At 45.0% G+C, this 22477-nt stretch overlaps 1 protein-coding gene across 2 annotated transcripts in view; it reads right to left on the reverse strand.

Annotated features, from left to right (window-relative positions):
* The window catches only part of ENOX1 (ecto-NOX disulfide-thiol exchanger 1), a 309422-nt gene that overhangs the window by 126485 nt on the left and 160460 nt on the right, over positions 1–22477 (reverse strand). For both annotated transcript variants that reach the window (XM_007468621.1, XM_007468620.1), the window contains exons 7-8: positions 19931–20143; positions 1998–2104 (exon numbers count right to left, since the gene is read on the reverse strand). In XM_007468621.1, coding sequence (XP_007468683.1) covers positions 1998–2104; positions 19931–20143 — 320 coding nt within the window. The remainder of the gene's footprint in view (positions 1–1997; positions 2105–19930; positions 20144–22477) is intronic.

Below are 22477 nucleotides of genomic sequence, written 5' to 3' on the forward strand. Positions count from 1 at the left end.
GTTCAGCAGTAAATCACTTGTACACTCTAATAAATCTGTAAAGGTGCTGCAGATAATTAACAGATGCTGTTCACAGGAACATGGAAAAATCAAGCCAATTACCAAGCTCATATGCAACTGAGAAATCATCCACAATGTTAAATTGCCAACTGGTATTTAATCAATAGGGCAACATGTAGGAGAGAAAATCAAAGGTAACTTAGAATTCTATTTCCTACTATATCAGAAGAGGTGGTGGTGGGAGTGGCAGGGAGACACAAAGACCCTTTACAGAAGCATCTTTCTGGGCTGTGTCCCTTTCTACCTCCCAGTAGGGAGCAAAGCAAGCAGGCTTCCTTGGGACAAGGCTGGAAGCCTTCGCATGTCCTGTTCAGCAAGGAAGGGGATGGTCCTGCACGGGGGAGGCAGGGCTGGGGGAACAGGATACGACGTGGCAGGAAGAGTGATTTAGATCAGTAACGGATAGTTGCCGCCACTCCCAGATTAACGACAGTCTTTTTTATGCCCGGGTTTATTCAGCATCATGCCACCTGCCCTTCTCTTAATGTTTCTTTTAATCATGTCTAGTTTTATGTGAAGCCAAAAAAAAATAAATAAATAAACAGTTCACAGGCAGATCACTCCCAAATCTGAATCATAGTTTATGGATTCCAATTAGTGTTTCAGAACCCTCAATTCATATATTTCATCACTGATTTTCGGGACTCTTTCCTCATGAAAATCATCCTTGACATGGGGCTCAAGTCAGTGTCTGGGAGAGCACTGGGTAAGCATCCTTTGGTTTTCTGGCCCCCGAAGAATAAAAGAGAAATCCCACCTCCTGCATCAGTCACCAAGCACCTTCTCGGTATTTGTGAACAAAATAAAAAATGTCCTTCTTAATAATAAACTGCACTAGCCTTTTAAGTGTCCCATTATTGTGCAGTCATTCAGTACTCACCATAATAACAGTGATAATAAAGAATTCACTTGGTATGCATATGGATGCTACATCAAGTGCCATTGGTATTCAACTGTAATTTAGCATTAGTTAATGGGCACTTAAAATGCTACCCAAATGATTGATACTGCAGTACTTTGTGGTTCCTCAAACTCTACATAAAACACTTATTTTACAAGTGTGAGCCAAAATCATTAAATTAATAAACCTTACCTTCTATAAGTTTGGGATTTGGAAAGAGGGGATTATCATTTAGAGAACTTTAATATTAACACGCTAGAGGCGGAGAGGCATCCAAATGAAAAACATTCTCTCATTAAAAAAAAAAAAAAGGAAGAAGCAAAGACAGTATACTTACTTTTAAATTACAGGTTCAAAGCGTACACTACACTGAGGAGTTAAAAATAACAGCTGGACCACCAATGACTAATGACACAATCTGGTCCTTCTAGGTGGCAGCGAAGGTTAAGTTCTGAACTCTTGCCTTGGGGTAGATACTCACACTTCACACATGCATTGATGCAGAAGGGTGGACAGGGCTAGCCTGGACATTCACTTCCCTGAGGAAATCTGCTCTGGGGAGAGGTCTGATAGGACCTGCTGGCTAGCACAGGGGACGAAGACATTGCTTAGGATGAGAAGATGTGGATGAAAGGCATACTTGCCATTTCTAGCCAAAGAGCAAACCGTCACCATCATGCTGTAGAACACTGAAAAGAAACTCAGTAACTTAAAAACTAGTTTTCTATTTTACGTTACACTGTTTTTCTTGTTTTGCACAGTGATTAGGCAAAGTGTCTTAGCTTATTTCTGAGCTCTTTACTATGAATGGGAGAGATGCTTGTCTCCCTCTGCAGGGGAGAAAAGCACTCTGTCCTCTAAGCATTAAGTCAGCTGCTTTTCTGGATAAGGAGCAAATCTGAGCTGGATCTGGAGCTGACAGTGAGGGCAGGATGACTGCCCACTGTAACAAAAACCATCATGGCTGCAGCCACACTATTCCCTGCCAATCCAGCTGTGTGATGGTGGTTAAAAAAGTAATAATAAAATCACCAACCTCAGAATGCTTTCGCCAAATGTCTATGTTCTTGCGCTGAGCTTTCGAGAAATGGTCCCAAGCTTTTTGTCTGGTAGAAGCGTTGAAAACGGCCACAATCTGCTCAACTTTGGTGAACAAGGAAGTCAAACAAGACAAGTAATTTATGTTGTGATCACTATAGGGAAGCAAAGCAAAGACACTAGGAGTCTATGGATGATGTCGCAGCAGAAATAACATCATCAATATCCATCCAATTTGTGCCTTTTTGTACTTACATGGTAGCAAGGTTGGGGAGGTCTCCCTTCATGTCTGTCTCCATAACTTTAAGTTAAAACAAGTTCTGGGAAAAGTTCATGGACATCTGCTTCCAAGCATTTGTTACCTCTTGTCTAAAAATATGACTTGGTACATCTATACACCTAGATCTATAGATATACAGGCACTGGTGTTGACACACAAATATAGATATACAGATCAAGTAATGCCTGGATTGGGGCCTTAGAAGTGAAGCCCGGGGGGCGGGGGCAGTGGCTGAATGAGGAAGAGCCAAACACATCTCTTTTTAGCTTTTGGTCTCCATCTCAAGGACCCCAGTGCAGCCTGCTGAAGACATTACCGTGTCTAAGTTCCAAGCTGGGGCAATGAGTAGTTGTGTCATATCTCCCTTCAGTCTCAAGGCCATTTTTACCCCTTGGTCCCCTTTTCTCCCCCTGTTGCACCCATTATAGCCAGCCCTCGAGCCCTCTGGCAGAAAACGGGAGCCACTGCCTTCACCTCAAGACAGACCAAGGCTCACCCAACCAGCAGCACCGCATGCAGATCTTATTTCAACACCATATGGCGTCCTTCGCAGTTCATCATGGCCACATAACATTCTCTGTTACTCCATTTTAACTTTCATAAGGCTCTGCTCCCTCTGGCTCCCGACACCCTGGAAGTTCTAACTCTAAACACTTTGACTTAATTTAGCACTTCTGTGGCTTCCAGCGGAGGCGCTACGTCCATGATCAAATGTTGAAGGGTGGTGAACAAACGTAGACAGGGAAAGGGATGGGCTCTTAGTAGTGGATGTGAGAGGCGGAGGTCAACCATCTGCAAGATTCAATCTTGCTTAAGCAGTTATTGATCTAGTAGGCACGGGATTAAGGAAATTACAGCACTGAATGAACCGTACGATTAAACCTGAACTCCTAAATATTTAGTTAGGAAGGCACAGTCAAAATGAGCTTCTTAAGGATGGTAATGCTCTACTTAACGTAAATCTTTCTAAAGTGATTCCCAAGGCTCTATTCTAAAAAAGGACATCAAAGCTCTTCCAAATCTTCCAGGTGTCCAAGGAATGTCAAAGACTAATAGAAGAATCCCCACAGAAGAGCAACACCTGGTGCCCCAACTGCAAACATTAGAAATAAACAAGTGTGTGATGGAGGAAAGGAAGAAAGCAGACTCCCTTCACTTACTACGTGGTAAATATCTTCTAACACTAATGAGCCCTACTCCTCAGTCTATGGGTGATTTTCGCAGGGGCTTTTACATGCCATTTTCTAACTCAAGAAGATCGCAACTCCAAATCTCCTTATTTATCAAACTTGATCATGACGTCTCCTGATGAATTTGCTGCACCCGCCTGTAACAGGAGGATTTAAGCTAAGCTCGCGCTGCCCTTGAGCGCGTGCAGTTCCTCTCTCCTGCCTCACCTGGAGGAAGTAACGCTGCCAGACTAGTCACAGTGAGCTGCTCCCAGGGCTGACTTTCCCCTGACCGCCGACCCCCAGGGCTCTGCTCGGATGCATTGCCCGTGGCTGGCCGAGAACTGGTTCAGCCCCACTGCCTGGGCTTCCTATGGCTTTGCCTGCAGGGAGGCTGGGATCATCTGGGGCCTCCAGATGCCTGCTGCACGGGCAGCACAGGGCACTTGGCCCAAAATGCCCATGGTGGAATCCACTGCCTGATGAGACTATCTGGTGGGGGTGGTGATCACGGGATTGTTAAAGAGTAATGGGTCTCATTGCTTTTAATAGTAGACCTCTTTGATCAGCATCATTTAGAAGAGTAAGAACTGTGGTGTCCTGACACCAGGCCTGAGGAGAGAAGACAGGAAAGGTCGAGGCTGAGTTACCTGGGTGACAGAAGTCAAAATTCTGCCATCAATCGGAGAAGGCTGTTAATAAAGGGGATACACTAAAGAGAAAATTACGTGGTCATACATGCGTGTGTGGAGTGGGAGGAAGGTGAGTGAGACCAGTAATGCACTTGGAGTACAGAAGGGAAGGTACTTAGAAGAAAGACTGCACAGGTTCAAGGGTAAAAATGGATCCCCTAATATCTACTCAAGGCATGTACTCTTGCAGATATTCCCTGTTTGACTATAAATGCCTCCGTTTTTTTTTTTTTTTTTTGCAGTATGCAGGCCTCTCACTGTTGTGGCCTCTCCCGTCGCGGAGGACAGGCTCCGGACGCGCAGGCTCAGCGGCCATGGTTCACGGGCCCAGCCGCTCCGCGGCATGTGGGATCTTCCCGGACCGGAGCACGAACCCGTGTCCCCTGCATCGGCAGGTGGACTGTCAACCACTGCGCCACCAGGGAAGCCCCAATGCCTCAGTTATTTAGAACATGTTATTACCATATTCCAGGGTTTAAGTTCCATTCATTCATTCATCCATCGAGAACATCTGAGACCCTCCTAGTCACCAGGCATTTGACTGATTGCTAGAAATATATGATTAAGACACTGATTGCTAGAAATATATGATTAAGACAAAATCCATGCCCTTGCTGAGGCCATGGTCTCTAGGGAGCAAGAAAGACAAGCAGATAATTATCCTATGCAAGAGAGGTATGGATGACAGCTATGGGGACACGATAGCTAACTCAGTAGATGGAGTCAGGGAACACCCCCAAAGAAATCAACATTTGCTAAGTCTTAAATGATGAATCAATGCTTGCCCAGTAGAGAAGGCAGGGACGTCCGGTTCAGAGGTGGCCATGGAACTGTGAAAGGACTTTGTGTGAAAGTAGCTGGTGGGGAGAGGGCTAAAGCTGGGTGGGAATAAGTCAGGAAGGACCGTGTTTGCCAAGCCAGACTGTGACTTTACACTGTAGGCTAGAGGAGGCATATCCGAATAAGATTTGTTTGGGAGAGATGATGAAGGCTTGAATTAAGACAGAGCACTGGAATGGAGGGAGGAGCAAGGAGTCAATGGGACACGGTGGCTGACTTGCTGTGAGGCTGGAGAGAAGAGAGACCAGGATGACTCAAACTTGAGAAGGACATCAGAGACCGAGAGCACAGGTGGAGGTCTGAGAAAGAAGATAAGGGGTTTACTTCTGGATGGGCTGAATCTGAGATGCCTGAAGGTCATCCAGAGGGAGCCGGAATACACACTGGAAGTTCAGAAAGAAGTCAGAATTCAGAGACTTATCTTGAATTTTCTGGGCCATTCTCAATTTCCTGTAATTATATTCTTTTCAATAGCATAATTAATTAAAAGCAAAACTAAATATGATGACTTTTATACTTTTCTTATTAAGTTTTATACTTTCCCCCCACATATTAACAAGTTAAAAAAAAACCTCAACCCCCAAAAAACAAAAACCGTGTAACTCAGCTTAGGTTTAAAAAATACTCGCACAGTATTTCTATCATCCAGTTGACTTCTCTCATTTCTGTGCAGACTGTCCCTGAATGAGCCATTTGTCTTGCGAATGAAAGATCTTGGGCACACAAAAGGACTCAGAAGAGTGCTAGGATCAGCAGGAATTCATCATCATTAGTGAAAAACCACCTCCAAGAGTGTGCCGTAATGAATGTGATTCAAAGACGGCATATTTTTAAAACCATAAATCAGGGTGACCGCTAGGACTGGTGTCCCAGGGAAAGACCATACTCTCTTCACTGCAGCAGGAAACACCAAAGAGCAAGTCCCTGAATCTGACTACCACTCACTACTCCTCCAGTATAGCTCATACTGCTTATTCTATACACAGTAAAACTACAGGAAGTGACTAAGTGGAATCTTTTAACACTCTATTTCACCGCTCAGAGAAGACAGAAATGGTAAACAAGATGGCACTGGCCTTTGTTCAGAAAGGTAGCGTGCAGACGTTGAGCTGAGAGCAGAGCAGATTCACATCAACCACCACTGGGGCCTTCACCACCCAGGGGTCTACAGAGTGGTGGCCGCAGGGCCCCATAAGAGCCTATAGCAGTTAGAATACTTTGGCATTTTGGAAGTATTAACGACAGAAAGAGCGCTCCGTAAGAGAATTAATATCTACCCTTCATGCCTTGCAAACCGCCCTCCCACAATTCTCTGTATTAACTTTGCCTAAATTAGGTTATTTGAGAGAAATGAAAAAATTAAAAGCGACTGATTTTTCTAAAGTATGCTGGAATGTCCATCTTAGGTGTCACAGTAGAGTCCCTGGTACATTTCCAGCAGGTGTAAGTGAACATTAGCGGAGGATAAACAGAGCTTTGAGGAAATTGCTAACCACTCTTGGCAGAGACAAACCTCTTGTTAAAAGATAAACTGAGGAATATTAAAATTTTTGAAGTTCACTTCAACAGAAATGGATTCCAGTCTAAGCGGCACCAATCCGGAAGTGTTCAGGAGTGCACCATTGGCAGGAGTTGGGGAGAGACTTACAGGGTAAAGGCAGAAGCAAAGCAAGATTCTTGTTTGGTTGTCTCTCAAAGCCTAGTTGGTTATTTGTGACTGGTTGTCCTTAGGTTTCCATTTCTTAACCGTGAGGCATTTACAGGCTTAGGTTTTGGTTTGCATACTTAGGCCACCACGACATTAGAGCCTCCTCTAATGGCCTCTGTGTTCAATTAACTGAACACCCTACTAGTGATTATTCATTCTCTTATACACATAACATGCACACACATGTGTGTAAATTCTTCAGCATTTCAACAAAAAAAAATCCTAAGACTAGGTAATTTAACCACCTTTTTTGTTTTTGTACTTTCCCCTCACCTCAAAATATCTGGACATCTGCTGACTTCAGAACAGACTTCTTACATGAGAGAGAACTTGATCAATTATCTTGAGAAGCACTTGTCTTCAGTCTTCTCAGAAAACACAAGCTCAGAACAGGACATTCCGGGTAAACACCCAGAAACAGAACACACTCAAACAAGCTCCCTGGGAAGGGGCCGGGCACCAAGCACAAAACCTCAGCCTTCTGGGGGGTACGAGGCCCCTGATTCTTGAGCTCTGGGCAGAAGAGCCTTGGAAGCAATGAAAGAGAAAGGTTAGGTTCCTGCAAAGAACAAACCCAGACCTTTTCCTCCATGTGCTCCTGAGTGTGTGTCTTGAGTCCCCACACCTCCTGCATCTTTTGTTCCAGCTAAGCAGCTGTGAGAGAGCTTTCAATCCATTTAGTCTCCCAAACATCAGGAGAAACCGATTAAGTCCTTATAGGCAGTAGGCCGGCCTAAATAGAGCACCTCAAACAAATCTTCCAAGCTGAAGTTTTGTTTTTAATGTTATCTAGGCTCCTGATAGAGCCTTAACTCTGTGGGGTTCAGAGGAAATTTTATTTTCCTTTAAGGGATAACATTTTCCCAAATCCTCTGTGAGGAGCTCCTAAGAGATTTTCAAAGGCGTGTAACAAATGAAAGAGCTGAGTTCCCCCACTAGCGTTTTAGTGTTGTTTTTAAATACCAAAAGCTAGGGTGGGATTGATGAGCCTTGGCCCTGGATTGCAGAATTATAACGGAGAATGGAGTAAGTGATTTGGGCCCTCTGGATGCCCAGAGGAGTGAGACAGAGCCAGAGGGAGGAGCCGTTAGTGTTGAACACGACAGAGGAAGCTGCTAGAGTGATTCCCAGAGAGATTCCTGCGCCCTCACTTGTGTTCTGGGTCCTCACTCAGGAGCCAGTGAGTCTGGCGGGAAGCCCAGGAAACAGAATTAACTCCATCAAACCCATACATTAAGGAGGCACGGACCGGAATTTCAAGTCAAGGAGGAAAAAGGGCATTCTGGGGTTTTTGTCTTGAGATGAGTAAAAAGAGCCATGCTGTGTAACCCTGTGAATCCATTACAGCCCTGTTAAACCTGAGGCCAGAACGCCACCAGCACGTACCACGGTTCTGAACTTCCTGGCTAGATGAGGCCAAAAATCTGGTTCTTTTGGGGAGTGGGGTGCGGATAGGAAGAAAAACATGCTGGATCAAATTACACAAAAAGAAACACGGTGCTTTTGGCAAATTTTGAGCAAGCAGGAAATGGTGACATTGTTCCAGTAAATGGTAAGATATTAGGCAGACAGTGACTTTTGAAGCTCTGTATAGTATAAATCCCAATACACTTCAGGGAACTGTAGATACCCTTATTAATGCATCTGTTCAAATATTCTGGAAAGTAATGGAACAAAAATCCATGAAGCTATTATAATTTTAATGGTTCCTTACAATATACAGCATCTATTAGGCTTTTGAAAATCCAATCAATCACCCTGTCTGGATTATCCCTATTGACTAAATGAAAGTAATATACGTATATAAGAAAAAAAATGAATAAAATGAAAAGTAAAACTCTACCTTCCCATCCTGACTACCGCCCATCCAGTGTCTCTCTTTAAAGGTAACCACTGTTAACAGAGTATCCATCCAAAGAAAAAGTTATACATACAGTACACTATGTGTAACCTTGTTTTACTTACGTAAAGTGCTAATATTATTGATATATACACTGTGCTGTATCTTGCCCTTTTTTACTTAACATATCTTGGAAATCTAGTCCTACGTGTATTATCAGTAAGGCTGCAGTGAACATCCTCAGACATATTTTCTGACACATTCTTACCTAAATATCTTTATAAGAAATTCTTAGCAGTGGAAAAAATATATAAAAGAGTGTAAGAATTTTAAATTTTTGAGCGCTATTGCCAAGTCGCACTCACATTTTATGCCCGCAAGTGTTTTTCAGATTGTTTTCCTATCCCTTGTAAGAGCTGGTAATCAAATGTTAAATTTTGCCATTCCTGATCAATAAGAAAAGGCCTGAATTACATGAGGACCAATTCTCTGAACCCGAGCTATCCACATTTGCAGTTTCCATTGTGAATCACGGAAAGAAGTCCACAGGCTCATCACAACTGCCCTTTTTATCAGTAACTGGCTTGTTGTGAAGACTGATCATCCAGCAGGAAGGGAAGAGACCTGGTTTCTGGGTATCCCTTCTCCTTTGTGACCCTCAAAATGGTGACCCTGCTTTCCTCTGGGTCACCATCAACTCCATGAGTGGGGCTAGGAAAATCAGGTAACAGTAGCTGGCTATTTCTGATTACTTAGACTTACTGGGCCAGGCACTATGCTTTATGATTTAAAACAGTGGTTTTCAAAGTGTGGGTCCTGGACCAGCATCGTGGGCATCACTTGGGAATTTATTAAAATGCAAGTAGCCCCTAGACCTACTGCACAGAAACTCTGGGGGGTGGGGCCCAGCAGATTCTTTTCCTAAAAACATTTTCCCCAGTTTTATTGAGATAGATATAACTGACATACAACACTGTAAGCTGACGGTGTGCAGCATAATGATTTGCAGTACGTACGTACCATGAAATGATTACAAGGTTAGTTAACATCCGTCATCTCACATGGTTACAAGTTTTTTTTCTCGAGATGAAAATTTTTAAGGTTTACTGTCTTAAGAACTTTCAAATACACAATACAGTACTGTTAACTATTGCTGTCGGGCCGTGCAATACTTATTTTATAACTAGAATTACTTATTTTATAACTAGAAGTTTGTGTCTCTTGCCCTCCTTCACCTCTTCCCTGCATCCCCCAACCTCTGCCTCTGGCAACCACCGATCCAGCAGAGTCTGTTTTCCCAAGGTCCCCGGGTTATTCCAACGCATAATGAAGTTTGAGAACCTCTGATTTAAAACATCACCTCATTTAAGTTCCCCAACAACGATCTGAGGCAGGTGCTATTACTATGCCCATTTCACTGAGAAAGAAACTGAGATTCACAGAGAGGGTATCATTACCAGTCATATACTTAGCAAGTGGTGAAGCTGGGAATGGAAAATAGCATCTGTGCAACTTCAAATCGTGCATTTATACCCATCTGTATATGCATTTGTACTATGGGCCAAAGTCTTACGAACACTGTGGAGCATACCGTGCCAGACCTTGCACTAGGCAATGGGGACAAAAAGATCCAGAGACGCTGCTGGTCCTTGCAGCCCCGGCAAATCCCAGTATGAGAACTGCCGAGAGGGAGGCTGCAGAGAGTGCCAAGGCGGGCAGGAAAGGCTTTAACAACGGCTGGTCCAAAACGTTAAGGTGACCAGAATTTTCTACTGCAAAGACGACAAATATTTGCGGCTGTGATGGGGCAGGAAGCCGCACTGAGCCCTCTCCAAAAGCGTACTCAGGAATGTGAAAGACTGCAAGGAAGAATCCCAGGGTCTGGAAAGAGGGCCCCTGCTCACCTGTCTACCAGACTGCAACTGACTCCTTTCGGGGTGCGCGCTCAGCACACGCTTTCAACTAAAATCCGTGCTGTCCTACTTTTGCTTATCACTGTTGTTGGATAAAAGCCTCAGCAGGCGAAGCTTGAGATGGGGCTGAGGGAGAGCTTTTAGGGGTCGAGGAGTCGCATGGGGTTTCTGGGGGCACGCAGGCGGGCAGGGAGGGTCATGCAGCCTGCATTTCTGAGGCCGTAGCTCCACCTCTAAGCAGCTGTGTGGCCTGCGAAACCTCCACCTGTTTGAATCCCAAGGTCAAGGGGGTCAGTCCCGAATATCCTTCCTACCTCTGTCATCCCATGGCACAGGGGTCTGAGAACTTTCTGTGAAGGAACAGACAGGATATATTTTTGGCTTTGTGGATCACAAGGCTACCTGCTAGAGCAGGGGTCTGCACACCTAAGCAGTTTGTCTCCTTAAGTAGATGTTCTCTCACGTTGTCTGTGGCTACTCTGTCATGAGTCTCCCTGGACAGTGTTCTTTTGTTTGAGCACAAATACTAATCGGTATTTCTTTTTCAGTTGCACAGAGAGTCAAGAACACATCATATCTGCCTTCAAGAAACTTTCCTGACACCTCACTCTTCCTCGGATCTAGCTTGAAAGTGTCCTGGCTTTGAAAGGTTTTCGTGAAAGATTTTTTTTTTTTCCACATGTGATTCCTTCCAAAGTAGCTCAGAGACTGTTTCCTCACACGAGCCCCCTCCCCCTCCCCTGATACTGGGCAGTGGCTTTTTTCCCCAAGTCCCTACAACTGGGCTGGGATCAAGGTAGCAACGTACTCATCCTTAGCTCCCAGGAGTTATGTATTTCCTGAACTTCTGTGTTTCACTCAACATTTACATGTTAATTTTTGAAATCTAGCCTTCTACAATGCTTTATTGTTCCACAGTATAAGACTTAATTGCTCTCTCATATTTTGCTATCATTAAATTTTAAAAGAAATGCAAATATCAATAGTGTATTACTTGGCTCAGTCACATATATATATATGTATATATATAGAGAGAGAGAGAGAGAAAGAGAGAGAGAGAGGGAGGGAGGGAGAGAGAGGGAGGGAGGGCGCATATATACACACACACACACACACACACACACACACACACACACACACATGCAGGCTGAAAGCTGATACCAAAAAAGGCTCAACTCGGTTCTGGCAGGCTTCCAGAATCTTCTGCCATCAGCTTTGCTGTCCTGTGAAATAGAAAATTCTGTGCCCATCCTTGATTTGGAAGTTTTTATAGAAGGTATTTTCTCTGGACAATTTGTCCCTGAGAACAAAAAGGTATTTTTTTTTTTAATGAAAATTATGTTTACAGCACTTAAAACACTGGCGAACACAGCCATCTGTATAATTTTGAGGAGAAATAGAAGACCTGCCGAGTCGCTAAGGCAGTCATGGGGAATTTTTTTCCCATGGATGCACGATAGCGATGATGACCACAGACATGGGAAAACATTTTAACACGTCATGAAATTCTTTTTCGACAGCAGGGACGTGGGAGCCAAATTTCCCCTAGCGGAAATTAAAAAACAAAGAGTTTAGCTGAGATGTGCCTAAAAAGGAAATGATTTCAGAAAGAGCTTTTCAGGCAGGAGAAATGTGGACGACGATGCCAATCTGCCTGAAACGGGGGTCGACGTTTACAGGGAGATCAGACACCCCTCACATTTCACTCCAGCACGCAGTGCTCTACCTGGCACTTAATAGGGACCCAATAAATATTGTGGATGAGTTTCATCATTCATTCAAACGCCTGAGGCTTTTACGATTTTAGTCAAGAAAACAGCTGAGGACGTGGTAGACGAGATGAAGATGCAGCCTCTCTGACACGAGTTTTGGCGCATCTGTAGCACCAGCAGGAGGCCACGCACACTCTCAGGGGGCAAAAGTGGCTTAAAACTTACAGTACTGCCCGGAGATGTAACCTCCGCAGCCAGGCAGAGCCCAGACGGGCACGGAGAGTGTCATCTGATCCTCCGTTCTATGATCAGCTCCGGACTTACTGACATCCCGGCAGGTACTTGTTGTGTGCAGACATTCAGAGATGTTCAAGGGTCGAAGGTGTTGATATACGATAAGGACAGCCGAATTTTCAGAGTGGGAAGAGAGCCTAGGGGACTGTCTCGTCAAACCCTTTCACCGCAGAGATGAGAAAACGAAGACTTAAGGAGCTTCAAGGCCTTTCCTAACGTCACCTGGCTAATTTATGGTCAAGCTGGGCTCACAACTCTCCACTGTCGGCTTTTTTCGAGATCTAAGATGAGGTTGGTGCCATTTCCTATCATAAATGCACAAAACAAATCTGCATGATCGTTCTAACCTTCCCAATCTCCAGGTTGAAATAACATCAGTGACAGTGCTCTAATATCACTTCTGCAAAATTCTCAACTAACTAAAGTATATTCTATGTATTTCACTTTTAAGGAGAATGGTATATTAGATCAAAGCCAGTTAAGATCACGGTTTACCCCCCCCAAACCAACATTTAGAATGTGTTTCGTAGATATTAGGTTCCAGCCCAATTTCCAATACTACTTTCATTTCCACCTGTGACATACGCTCAACAACCAGTATTTGTATACCGAGGTGCTTGCAAGAATGTTGCCTGAAAGTGGGGCAGTGAGGCGGGAGAAGAGAACAGCAAACGGTCTCTGTCTCTGCTCAGCCTAAAATCTTGCTGGAGGAAAAAACCAAAACCCCAAACCTGATGCTTAAAAGAATAATCAAATGCCCAAGTAGACAGTACCGACAAGCGCTACACAAGGGAGGAAAGAGCGAGCTGGCTGTGCGTAGGACAGACAGAAAAGATTCATGGAGGAGGCGTGATAGGAGCTTCGGTTCTGGCCTGGGGAGGAGGGGAAACGCTTCAGACAAGGGATGGGGAGGAAGTATGAGTGCGGAGGGGGGAAAGAGGGTCGCGCTAGCGGCAAAGACTTTGTTTTCTGACCAGGTAGCAGCTCTTATATTCAGTGTGATGTCAGCACACTGCTTCACACCCACCTGTAAACTATAAACTTATACTTATCCTCCTCTGATCATTTCCATTTTTCATCAACACAACGCACACAGAGAAAGCGAACTGTCCAAGGAGCCAAGAGTCCTGGGCTCTAATCTGCCCATAAATTGCTAAATGACAGGGGCCTATCAGGGCTGCTCTTGGAACCTCAGTTTCCTCCTCTATAAAATGAGGGGGCTTGGGCCAATGAGGGTCTGAGGTCCCCTCCAGCTCTGACACTCAACAATTTCTAGTTTTCCATCCTGCTAATACTTATGGCACATAATCTTTTTTTTTCTTTTGCGGTACGTGGGCCTCTCACTGCTGTGGCCTCTCCCGTTGCGGAGCACAGGCCCCGGACGCGCAGGCTCAGCGGCCATGGCTCCCGGGCCCAGACGCTCCGCGGCATGTGGGATCTTCCCGGACCGGGGCATGAACCCGTGTCCCCTGCATCGGCAGGCGGACTCTCAACCACTGCGCCACCAGGGAAGCCCCACATAATCTTAAATCAATATTACTAAGTCCTTCTCCATCACCTTCTGCTTCCCGTTTGCCTTTTCCCCACTTTGTTCCCTTCCCTCTCTCCTCTCTTACCAGGAAGTGTGCTGGGAAATTAACAGAGTGGGACGATCATGGAGCGTTTAAATTTTCATCAGATGTGTGTGTGTTGTAACAAGGCATGGACAATTGATCAACCTGGCATGCACATTAATAACTGAGTGTTGTGGAACACACTTCCTCAACTTTAAACAGCTCTTCTCTGAGCTTTGAAACAACAAGCTTTGCTCATAACTGAAAACCTGAATGTGGGCAGGCCTGCGGGGAGTTCCTCTGACGTATAAATGTTTAAAAAGCAAGGAAGATCAAAACCTGAAGGTCTCTCAGTTGGGAAACTTGGGGGAGTTTCTGCCCAATGGATAGGTTGAGAGGTGACATAAAGATGAGATAAGGATGATATGAGAATAAAATGACATAAGGATGAGATGATTCACCTGTACTGAACTTTTTTTTCCTTTCTTTATATATAGTGAATGAGATCTATCCAGCTGGCCCAGAAAGGAAGGGAAAGCCCTAGGTGCCCCACCAGTTTAAAGGATGCTCTCATCTAACATCTTTGAAAACTGCACATCCATTGTCACAGGTGAAAAAACAATCCAAAGTACAAGTGAATGGATGCCATACCTCCCAAACTCATAGTTGGGTTTAATTGCTGCCCTTTGACACTTTATGCCAAGGCTCAGATGGAAACAATGCCTATTTGATTATATTTACATATAGCCCATCCTGGGGTGAAGGCCAGAGATAGGAAGGTTAGAACTTAAACAAACGTTGGCAGAACTGACCACCAACAAAGCTAGAAGGTAACTGCTGGCTTTTGATGTAGACCTTGAAATCAATCTCAACCTTTAAATTATTCACGGCTCTTGGGTTTTTTTTCCCTTTGAACAAATGCTATTTGTTCAAATATGAAAGTAAGGATAAGCAAGGCGAGGAGATATGTGCATTTAATCCATTTTAATGGACTAACATGCACTGGAATTTCCCTTCTCCTGGTCAACCAGTTGGCTATTTCCAACAAAATCTATATAGGGACCCACACTTTTACTGCGCTTGGAGCTTTGTAATGTACCGGAATTTTCCTGGAAGTTGTTCAGTGGGCCCTCTCTTCAGGACACCAGGCCAGCCCCACTTGCTGTAATAAACTAGTTCAAGAGTAGACCTGCTTCCAAACCGCCTATGAAGGACTCCCTGAAACTTGACTTTCTAATGGAGAGGCTGCCATGGAATTCTAGGAGCATAACATCGACACTGTGGGGATCTTTTACGTGGGAGGGAGCAAGTGTCAGATAACCAGGAGATTTCCAGCCACTCTGGAGAAAGAAAGCTGAGATGTCATTCCCGAATCCCAGTGCTTTCCAATCCTAATCTAACTCTAAAAGAGAAAGCCAAATGGGATTCCTGTGGTGTCTGCCAGAAATATTAAAGCTGATAAGTGGGGGGGATGACTGGTTCTTCTTGTGGAAAATACGGCAAGTACGTCGACTGCTGTGGACGTCCGCAGCTCTTATTTTAGAGGTAGCTCCGTTGTATGGACGCCAAACTCACCCTGAAGCCATCTGGGGAAGCAGGAAATGCGGTGGAGACAAACAAACATAACTCCACCAGACGTGAAATGAGATATATTTCAAAATTCAAAGGATGAGGAAATGTAGACACACCTGCCAGGCTAGTCAGGTTACTGCTAATATCTTTATGGTGAATTTCACATTAGAATTTGGCTCCCCTTTGCGTCTGGGGAATTGTCGTCTTTGTAAGAGCACAGAAAAACGAATGGAAAATTCTGAGATTGCTCAGTGAGCTATGCAATGTTCCCGTTCTAGGTCACAGGCTTAACTCCAGCTGAGGCTCACACTGAAAGTATCTGCCATCTTCAAGTCATCCTGAAGGGTCCTGGCTACTGAGGATTCACACGAAGGCCCCTCGGGCCCTCTGTGGCTGGGGCGTGTGCCCCTTGGACAGCTCCAGGGGCTGTCAAGTTCAGCTGGGGTTTTCACAATCCCTGTTGATATCTGCTGGCTGCTGAAATACTTCCCAGAATCAAATTACAGGGTTAAGGCGGGCGGGGGGCGGGGGCGGGAAGCTCTCAAACAGTAATAGGGAGATGGGGAAGGTACAGGTTGTGAGACAGTGACAACTGGGGAGATGTCAACGTGAACTTCCGTGTGTGTTCTTCTTTCCCAACTCTCCTACCATCCTCTAGCCTGTTACCAAGTGTCTGGTAAAATATAGCAGCTTCCAACACGAGCATAGCTGGTGAGCACTTTCTTCATCTTGTTTGATTACACATGCAAGGTGAAACTCTGTTATCCACAGACAGCGCTAACACCGATGCCAAACTGTTCTACAAGGTTCCTGGAAACTTCTGAGCTTACTGTTTCAGCCTTCCTTCCTGCCTTCCTTCCAACGTGCTCATTCATTCACTCACTCACTCATCCGCCAAATATTTGTTGCATATTTCCGTGTTCCAGGCACTTGATATATATCGATGACTAGGAGAGACGTGTCCTTTCCTTTGTGACGTTGATTATAATAAACCACAACCAGAGAATTCATTAAGTCATACCCATTTGGATAAGCGGCCTGAGGAGCCTGATGAGATGCAGAAATGGTGAGCCTGCTAGGAGAGGTTGGATCAGGAAGGCCTCTCTGAAAGGGTGGCCTTACAGCCAAGACCTAAAGGATGAGAGGGATGGAAGCATGCAGAGTACAGGGAAGAGCACAGCAGACAGAGGGAACAGATGTGCAAAGGCTCGGAGGTGGGAGGTAGCTTTAACGGGCTCGGGAGGAAAAAGGCCAGTGGAGATGATGCCTCATGAGGTGAGGGAGAGCTGACGTTGAAGAGGCAAGCACAGAGAGCTTGAGGCTCGGGAGGATGAATGTTATTGTAGGGGCAATGGGAATCTACTCAAGGGATTTAAGTGGGGAAGACGTGCTCTGAATTATGTCAGACAATGTGTGAAAAATAGATTGAGCTGGAGGAAAGGTGGAAAGGGAGGAATTACACATGGCAGAAACTGCAAAATGTCTCTCTGTAGCCATTGTCCCCTCCTTCCTAACTCGGAGAACTCCAGTTTTATTCTGGAGAGCAATGGGCCCAGTCAAAAAGGTATATTTCCCATTTTCCTTGTAGCTCGGCATGGCCACATGTAATAATTCTGCACAACAAGACATAAATTGAAGCCTACTGAGGATCTTTGGGCAAGTTTGCTTTCCTGCTCTAAAGGTGCAACCCCTTCCTCTTCCTTTCTTCCTCTCCTTTTTCTTATGTGATTCCAGCTTGTAAAAACAAGATGTGATGGCAGGAGCAACAGCAGCCCTCTTAGACAACTATCTAAGAAGGTTAATATTGATAGTATCACAGAAACCTCAGGCCTGAGAGCCTTAAACCACTGAATCAGTGCCAACAAATCTGGGTTTCACTGTGTATAAAAAGAAAATGCTCCATTTGTTAAGATAAAGTTTGCTTGGGTTTTCTATTACTTACAAGTGGACACCATATTTAACTGACATTAACAGGCTCTTATCATCGTTCAGGCAGCCTGTCCTTGAATGGTGGCAGTGCAAATGAATAAAATGGGTCAATTTTGAATGTTGAAACAATGGGATTTCCTGCTGTCCTATATGTGGGCTTTGGTGGTGGGGGATGGTGGGTGTGAAAATTACTTACAGGATTTTGGTCTGCAAATTTATTAAAATGGGAAGGAAAAAACCAAAGAAGGACAGGTTTGAAGGCTAAAAGCAAGAATTTAAATGTTGATATTTTACAGGTGAGGTACCTAAGTGTTATCTATGATAGTAATCTCCATTCTTGCGGTTTCCATGAGGTGGGGTCTTCCTCCAAAATTCCTGGCCCTGCTCTAGCCCTTCATTCTCTTCTTTTTCAGGGAGCAAGTGAACCAGCCTGCCTGTACAGGGTACAGTGGGCCCTTGAACAACACAGGTTTGAACTGTGCAGGTCCATTTATATATACTTCCATACTGCATCATCCATGCTTGGGTGAATCTGCAGCTATGGAACTGGGGACAGGGAGGGCCGACTGTAAAGTTATACTCGGATTTTTCATCCTGCAGAGGGTCCAAGCCCCTAACCCCTGTGCAATGTTCGAGGGTCACCTGTACTCATTCCCGTCTGCTTCTCCACGTGTGATGTGGTACATATGGATACAGGCTCCACAGGAAGAAGCCTGTGGTCCTCGGAGCTGCCTGTGGCTGGATGCTCAACCCCCAGGTCCAGCATCAGGAAGCCCATCATCGCTGCAGATCTCAACCCCATTATCCAATTCAGCTTTTATCAGGAGTAAAACACTGACGTTTGTATCCCCACGTGCTGGACTTCTTTGTCTATCTCTCGGTGGTCTTACACTTAGGTTGGCTTCTACCTGTATAATATTAGACACATCCCATTCTTTCAGCCACATGATGGGGGGCTTGTTTTTAACAAGTGCTTCTTTCAACGGGTATCGTAAGAAAAAAACCAAAATCCCTCCCCTATTCTAATGTGTGGCTGCCTTCCTACCTTCCTTGTGAGAGTCAAGGATTGAGTCTTCCCTGCCCAGTGGGACTGTACACCGCACAGGAATAAGGATTTATTTCAAACTGATGCTAGTGAGCAAAAGGTAATCAGTGATCATTCTACTGTTCAGGCAGTTGGCTTCTTGCCATAACTTTGCAGGAACTGTGTTATTAGAATGGTGTGGCCTTTCCCTCTCTCCCTTTTCTCTGCTACCAATCCACCCTACCCCACCTACTAATCAATTCTCTGCTTCCCTCCTTTAAAAGGTGGTCTGGGTGTTAGTGGACTTTAGCCTAGCCCTAGTAACCCCAACTTCAGAACTGCTGGGCATACACAGTCGGGTAAAAGGTCATTGCTCGCCACCAGGGAATCTAGGTAAGGTGGTTCTGGTTTTTCATCCCCTCCTCTCTTTCCATCCTAATGGATACATTATGGCTGCGGTTTACACTGATGAAAGAGGTGATGGGCGTTTTGGCACATTATGTCATTGAAAATAATACTTATTCTCAGAATGAATATGTAAATTGCATATGTTGCCATCCCGTGCGGGGTCCTGCACCTGGTGTGGAACGGAGCGCGGCACCCGTTACAAGTGTCATTTAATAGCTTTTACCAAGCAAGGGCACATCAGCAGCTGTGAGGCATGATGCCACTGTGACAATAACTACAGACACAGAGTGCCCATAAAAAAATATATGTCCTTTGTTTTGAATAGAGCCCTGGGTAATTTCCCTAACTATCGTTCTATGAGAAAGCCCCGTTGACTCCCTTTCATCAATTTAGGATCTGGACGTGAAAAATCACCGGCATCCAGTGGTTCAGGCAATTTGCTTTTTCCAAATGAAAAAAGGACAAAAGATAATACTGCAGAAAAATCTCTACTCCTGAGTTGCCTGTGTTGACAGCCAAGGCTCACCTCAAATAAAGGATCCTGAGGAGTCTTTCTGACCTTCTTTCTAAACAGAGCCCAAGGACAACGCGTGACAGTGTATTCAGGGGCTGCTTCTCCTCTCGGCCCGGGGAGGATGTGCGGGTCTGGGTGTAGAGCCCGCAGGTGAGGGTGGCCACCCTGCAGGGGCGCTGTGAACTGCAGTGGGTCCAGCAGGCACCGAAGCAGCGTCTGTCTGCCCCACCCTGGGGGCCGGGCCGGGTGTTCTGCGGAAAAGCTACAGAAATGCTGCTCACCTTGAGAAGTAAGCTCTCAGGGCGGGGTCCGTGTTCCTCCAAGTTGCCACAGGACATGAAATTGGTTATGAGGTTTTGCCATTCGATATGGAGTAAGATGGGAAATTATGGGACTACTTACCCCCAAATGAAAAAAAAAAAAAAGTACATAAGAAAAGGCAACATCGTGACAAAAGAGATGGCCCCCCAAAATCTTACTTACATTGAGTGAGGATCCCGGTTAAGGCATTTTTGAAATTCTCCTTGGCCTCCTCCATCTCCTGCTCATGGGTGGCTTTCTCGTTCATCAGCCGGCGGACATGGCTGTTGGCCGACTGCACCATGGAATAGAACTGGTTTGCGGACCTCCGGTTTACTTCCCCTCGCTCAATCCAGGACAGCAGCACTGTGATGGCCTCTGAAAACTTGCTATCGTCTGGAAATGCAAAACCACCAAGTCCAAATCACGCCCAGGAAAGATTTTCGTTTTCACTTTGCTTCCTCTCTAAAGGCAAAGCACGGTCCATCCTAATGGATATGTTTTCAGAACTTGACCTTGTGAGCTTTCCTGCGACTAATGGCTCCATCATCACTTAGCTTTGTCTTCCCACATCTAACTCCACGGCACTGCACAACCACCCAAGAAACAAAGGGTGGTTCACCCTCTCAATGAGCTCAGTTTTAGAAGATCTGTCCTGGGCATCCTTTGAAATATGGTACAACCGCACTCTTCCACCAAACCCAGATTTCTCCTTCTTAAGACTGGCTCGAAAAACTGTTATTCACCTATTTGGCCTCTAGCTGATTTCTTTATTCTTTCACCAGAAATGGCACACAGTGATACCAGTTTTCTGACTTAGAATCTGCTGAGTTATTGTCAAGATGTGGATGACAGATTAGATTACTTTTAAAAGTGATTGTGATGTGAGATATTGTTCCCAAGGTGGTAGGAGGAATAGGTCGATTCTTATACTACTGCAGTTCAAAACTAATTTCACTTTAGGTTTAATAGAACATATTTGATTAGGCTGAAAACTAGAATATTTCCTTGTTTTCAACAAAAGAGGACCTGTTCCGGGGTGGTCAGTGTTTGCCTTGGAAGGCTACTGGAAACCCATGTGAACCTGGTTTGAGGGGGTGTGTTGATGGGGGGAGGGGATGGGAGGTTCTACCTGTAAATAAGTGATAAAGTTTATTTCAAAGAAATCAATATACTTGCCCGTTCGCAAATAGTTTCTGGAACAGATCTGAGTTTTACGACTGACTTGGAGGTGGAGAAGGAGCAAGTTGGAAGGAGATTAAGTTAACTGGAAGTGGAAGCTGTACGTCAGTTATTACAACATTAATCGATCCCACTGCTGAATGCTCACTGCGTATTTTCCAGACAAACTTGAGGAGACGAGCCTTTCATCCCTATTTTTTTACCCCCGAAAAAATGTGATCTAAGAGAAATATCCTAGAAACTAACACAACATTGTAAATTGACTATACTTCAATAAAAATTTTTTAAAAAATCCTACATTTTCCAAGTGAACTGAGTAGAATCTGAGTTCTAAAACTAAGAAGCAAAATTAGACTAAAAGATTCAGATGCTTCTCACGCATTTGACAAATACTAAGTGACTACCATGTTCCCTCTACTAGAGGAACACCAGAGACATCCTTATACACTGCATGTGTATATTCCATCGTTTACACATTATTATATATTGTGTGCATACATATACACACACACATACATACACACTCTAGATGAACAGACAGAGGGTGATTCATATTTAGTAAAGGGATTTTATTTTCTTTTACTCACCAGAGGTTTTACAATCAACCATCGCTGCTAGTATTTTACACAGCGTACAAAGTCTGCATTTGCGGAGCGCTTTGTGAATTTTGCGGAGCGCTGTGGGAATGCCATTAGTACCTTTTCTCCCAGAGGCCCCCTTTCAGACCAGGGCACTTCACTGCTGTGGCTGCTTCTTGCCCAGGAGGTACCTGCACTGAGTGAAGGCAGGGTCGCTTGACGCAGCACCCGTGGATTCTCCAGGATGGAAATCCTGCTGTTGATGGGCCACCATCCCGGGCCCTCTCCCGCCTGGGTGGTGCCAGTCTGGGCTTGGGGATCAAAGCTTTACTCCTGGGCATACCTGCCCCTTCTGCCCTCACGCTTTGATCCGAGGACATAAGTGGCCTGGGGAAGGCCCACAGGGCAGCCCGCCCGTGAAAGACTCAAGTTTCCTTGCCAATTTCAACCAACCTGCAATTGAGCGCGCACTTGTTCAGCGTCACAGCTGGTTTGCACAGTTTTGTTAACTCTGGAATTTCAGTCTGAGTTCAACCCTCAGTGAACTCCGGCTGCACGGGGCTCTTATTTCATGGACCAATGCGGCTTGTATAAGATAGAATCCATCACACAACTTAACACTGCGCTCAACCCGTGGAGAGGCCCGTAATTCAGCATTATGCTTGTGGGAACCCCACTGCGACCCTTACAGTCAGAATAAATTCTGCCTCTCTCCTTCTCTCTGCAGATATGTGTTAGGAGAATGGGCCTCTGAAAAGACAGCAGAAATCAACCTAATGCTTATAAGAAATCTTTTCTTTTTCCCCCCCTCTTAAAAAATCACAGCAACAGAAAAGAGAACTCTGACTTCATGGACCATTTTTCCCCTTTGCTGTGACTTGCATCTCTATGTAACACAGAGAAAAATCCTAGCCGTTTTCATTATGGGGCTTCCAAGGAGAGAGACAGAGCGAGCAACGGGGTCCCATCT

Source organism: Lipotes vexillifer, unplaced genomic scaffold, assembly GCF_000442215.2.
Source record: "Lipotes vexillifer unplaced genomic scaffold, Lipotes_vexillifer_v1.1 scaffold479, whole genome shotgun sequence".
NCBI lineage: Eukaryota > Metazoa > Chordata > Mammalia > Artiodactyla > Lipotidae > Lipotes > Lipotes vexillifer.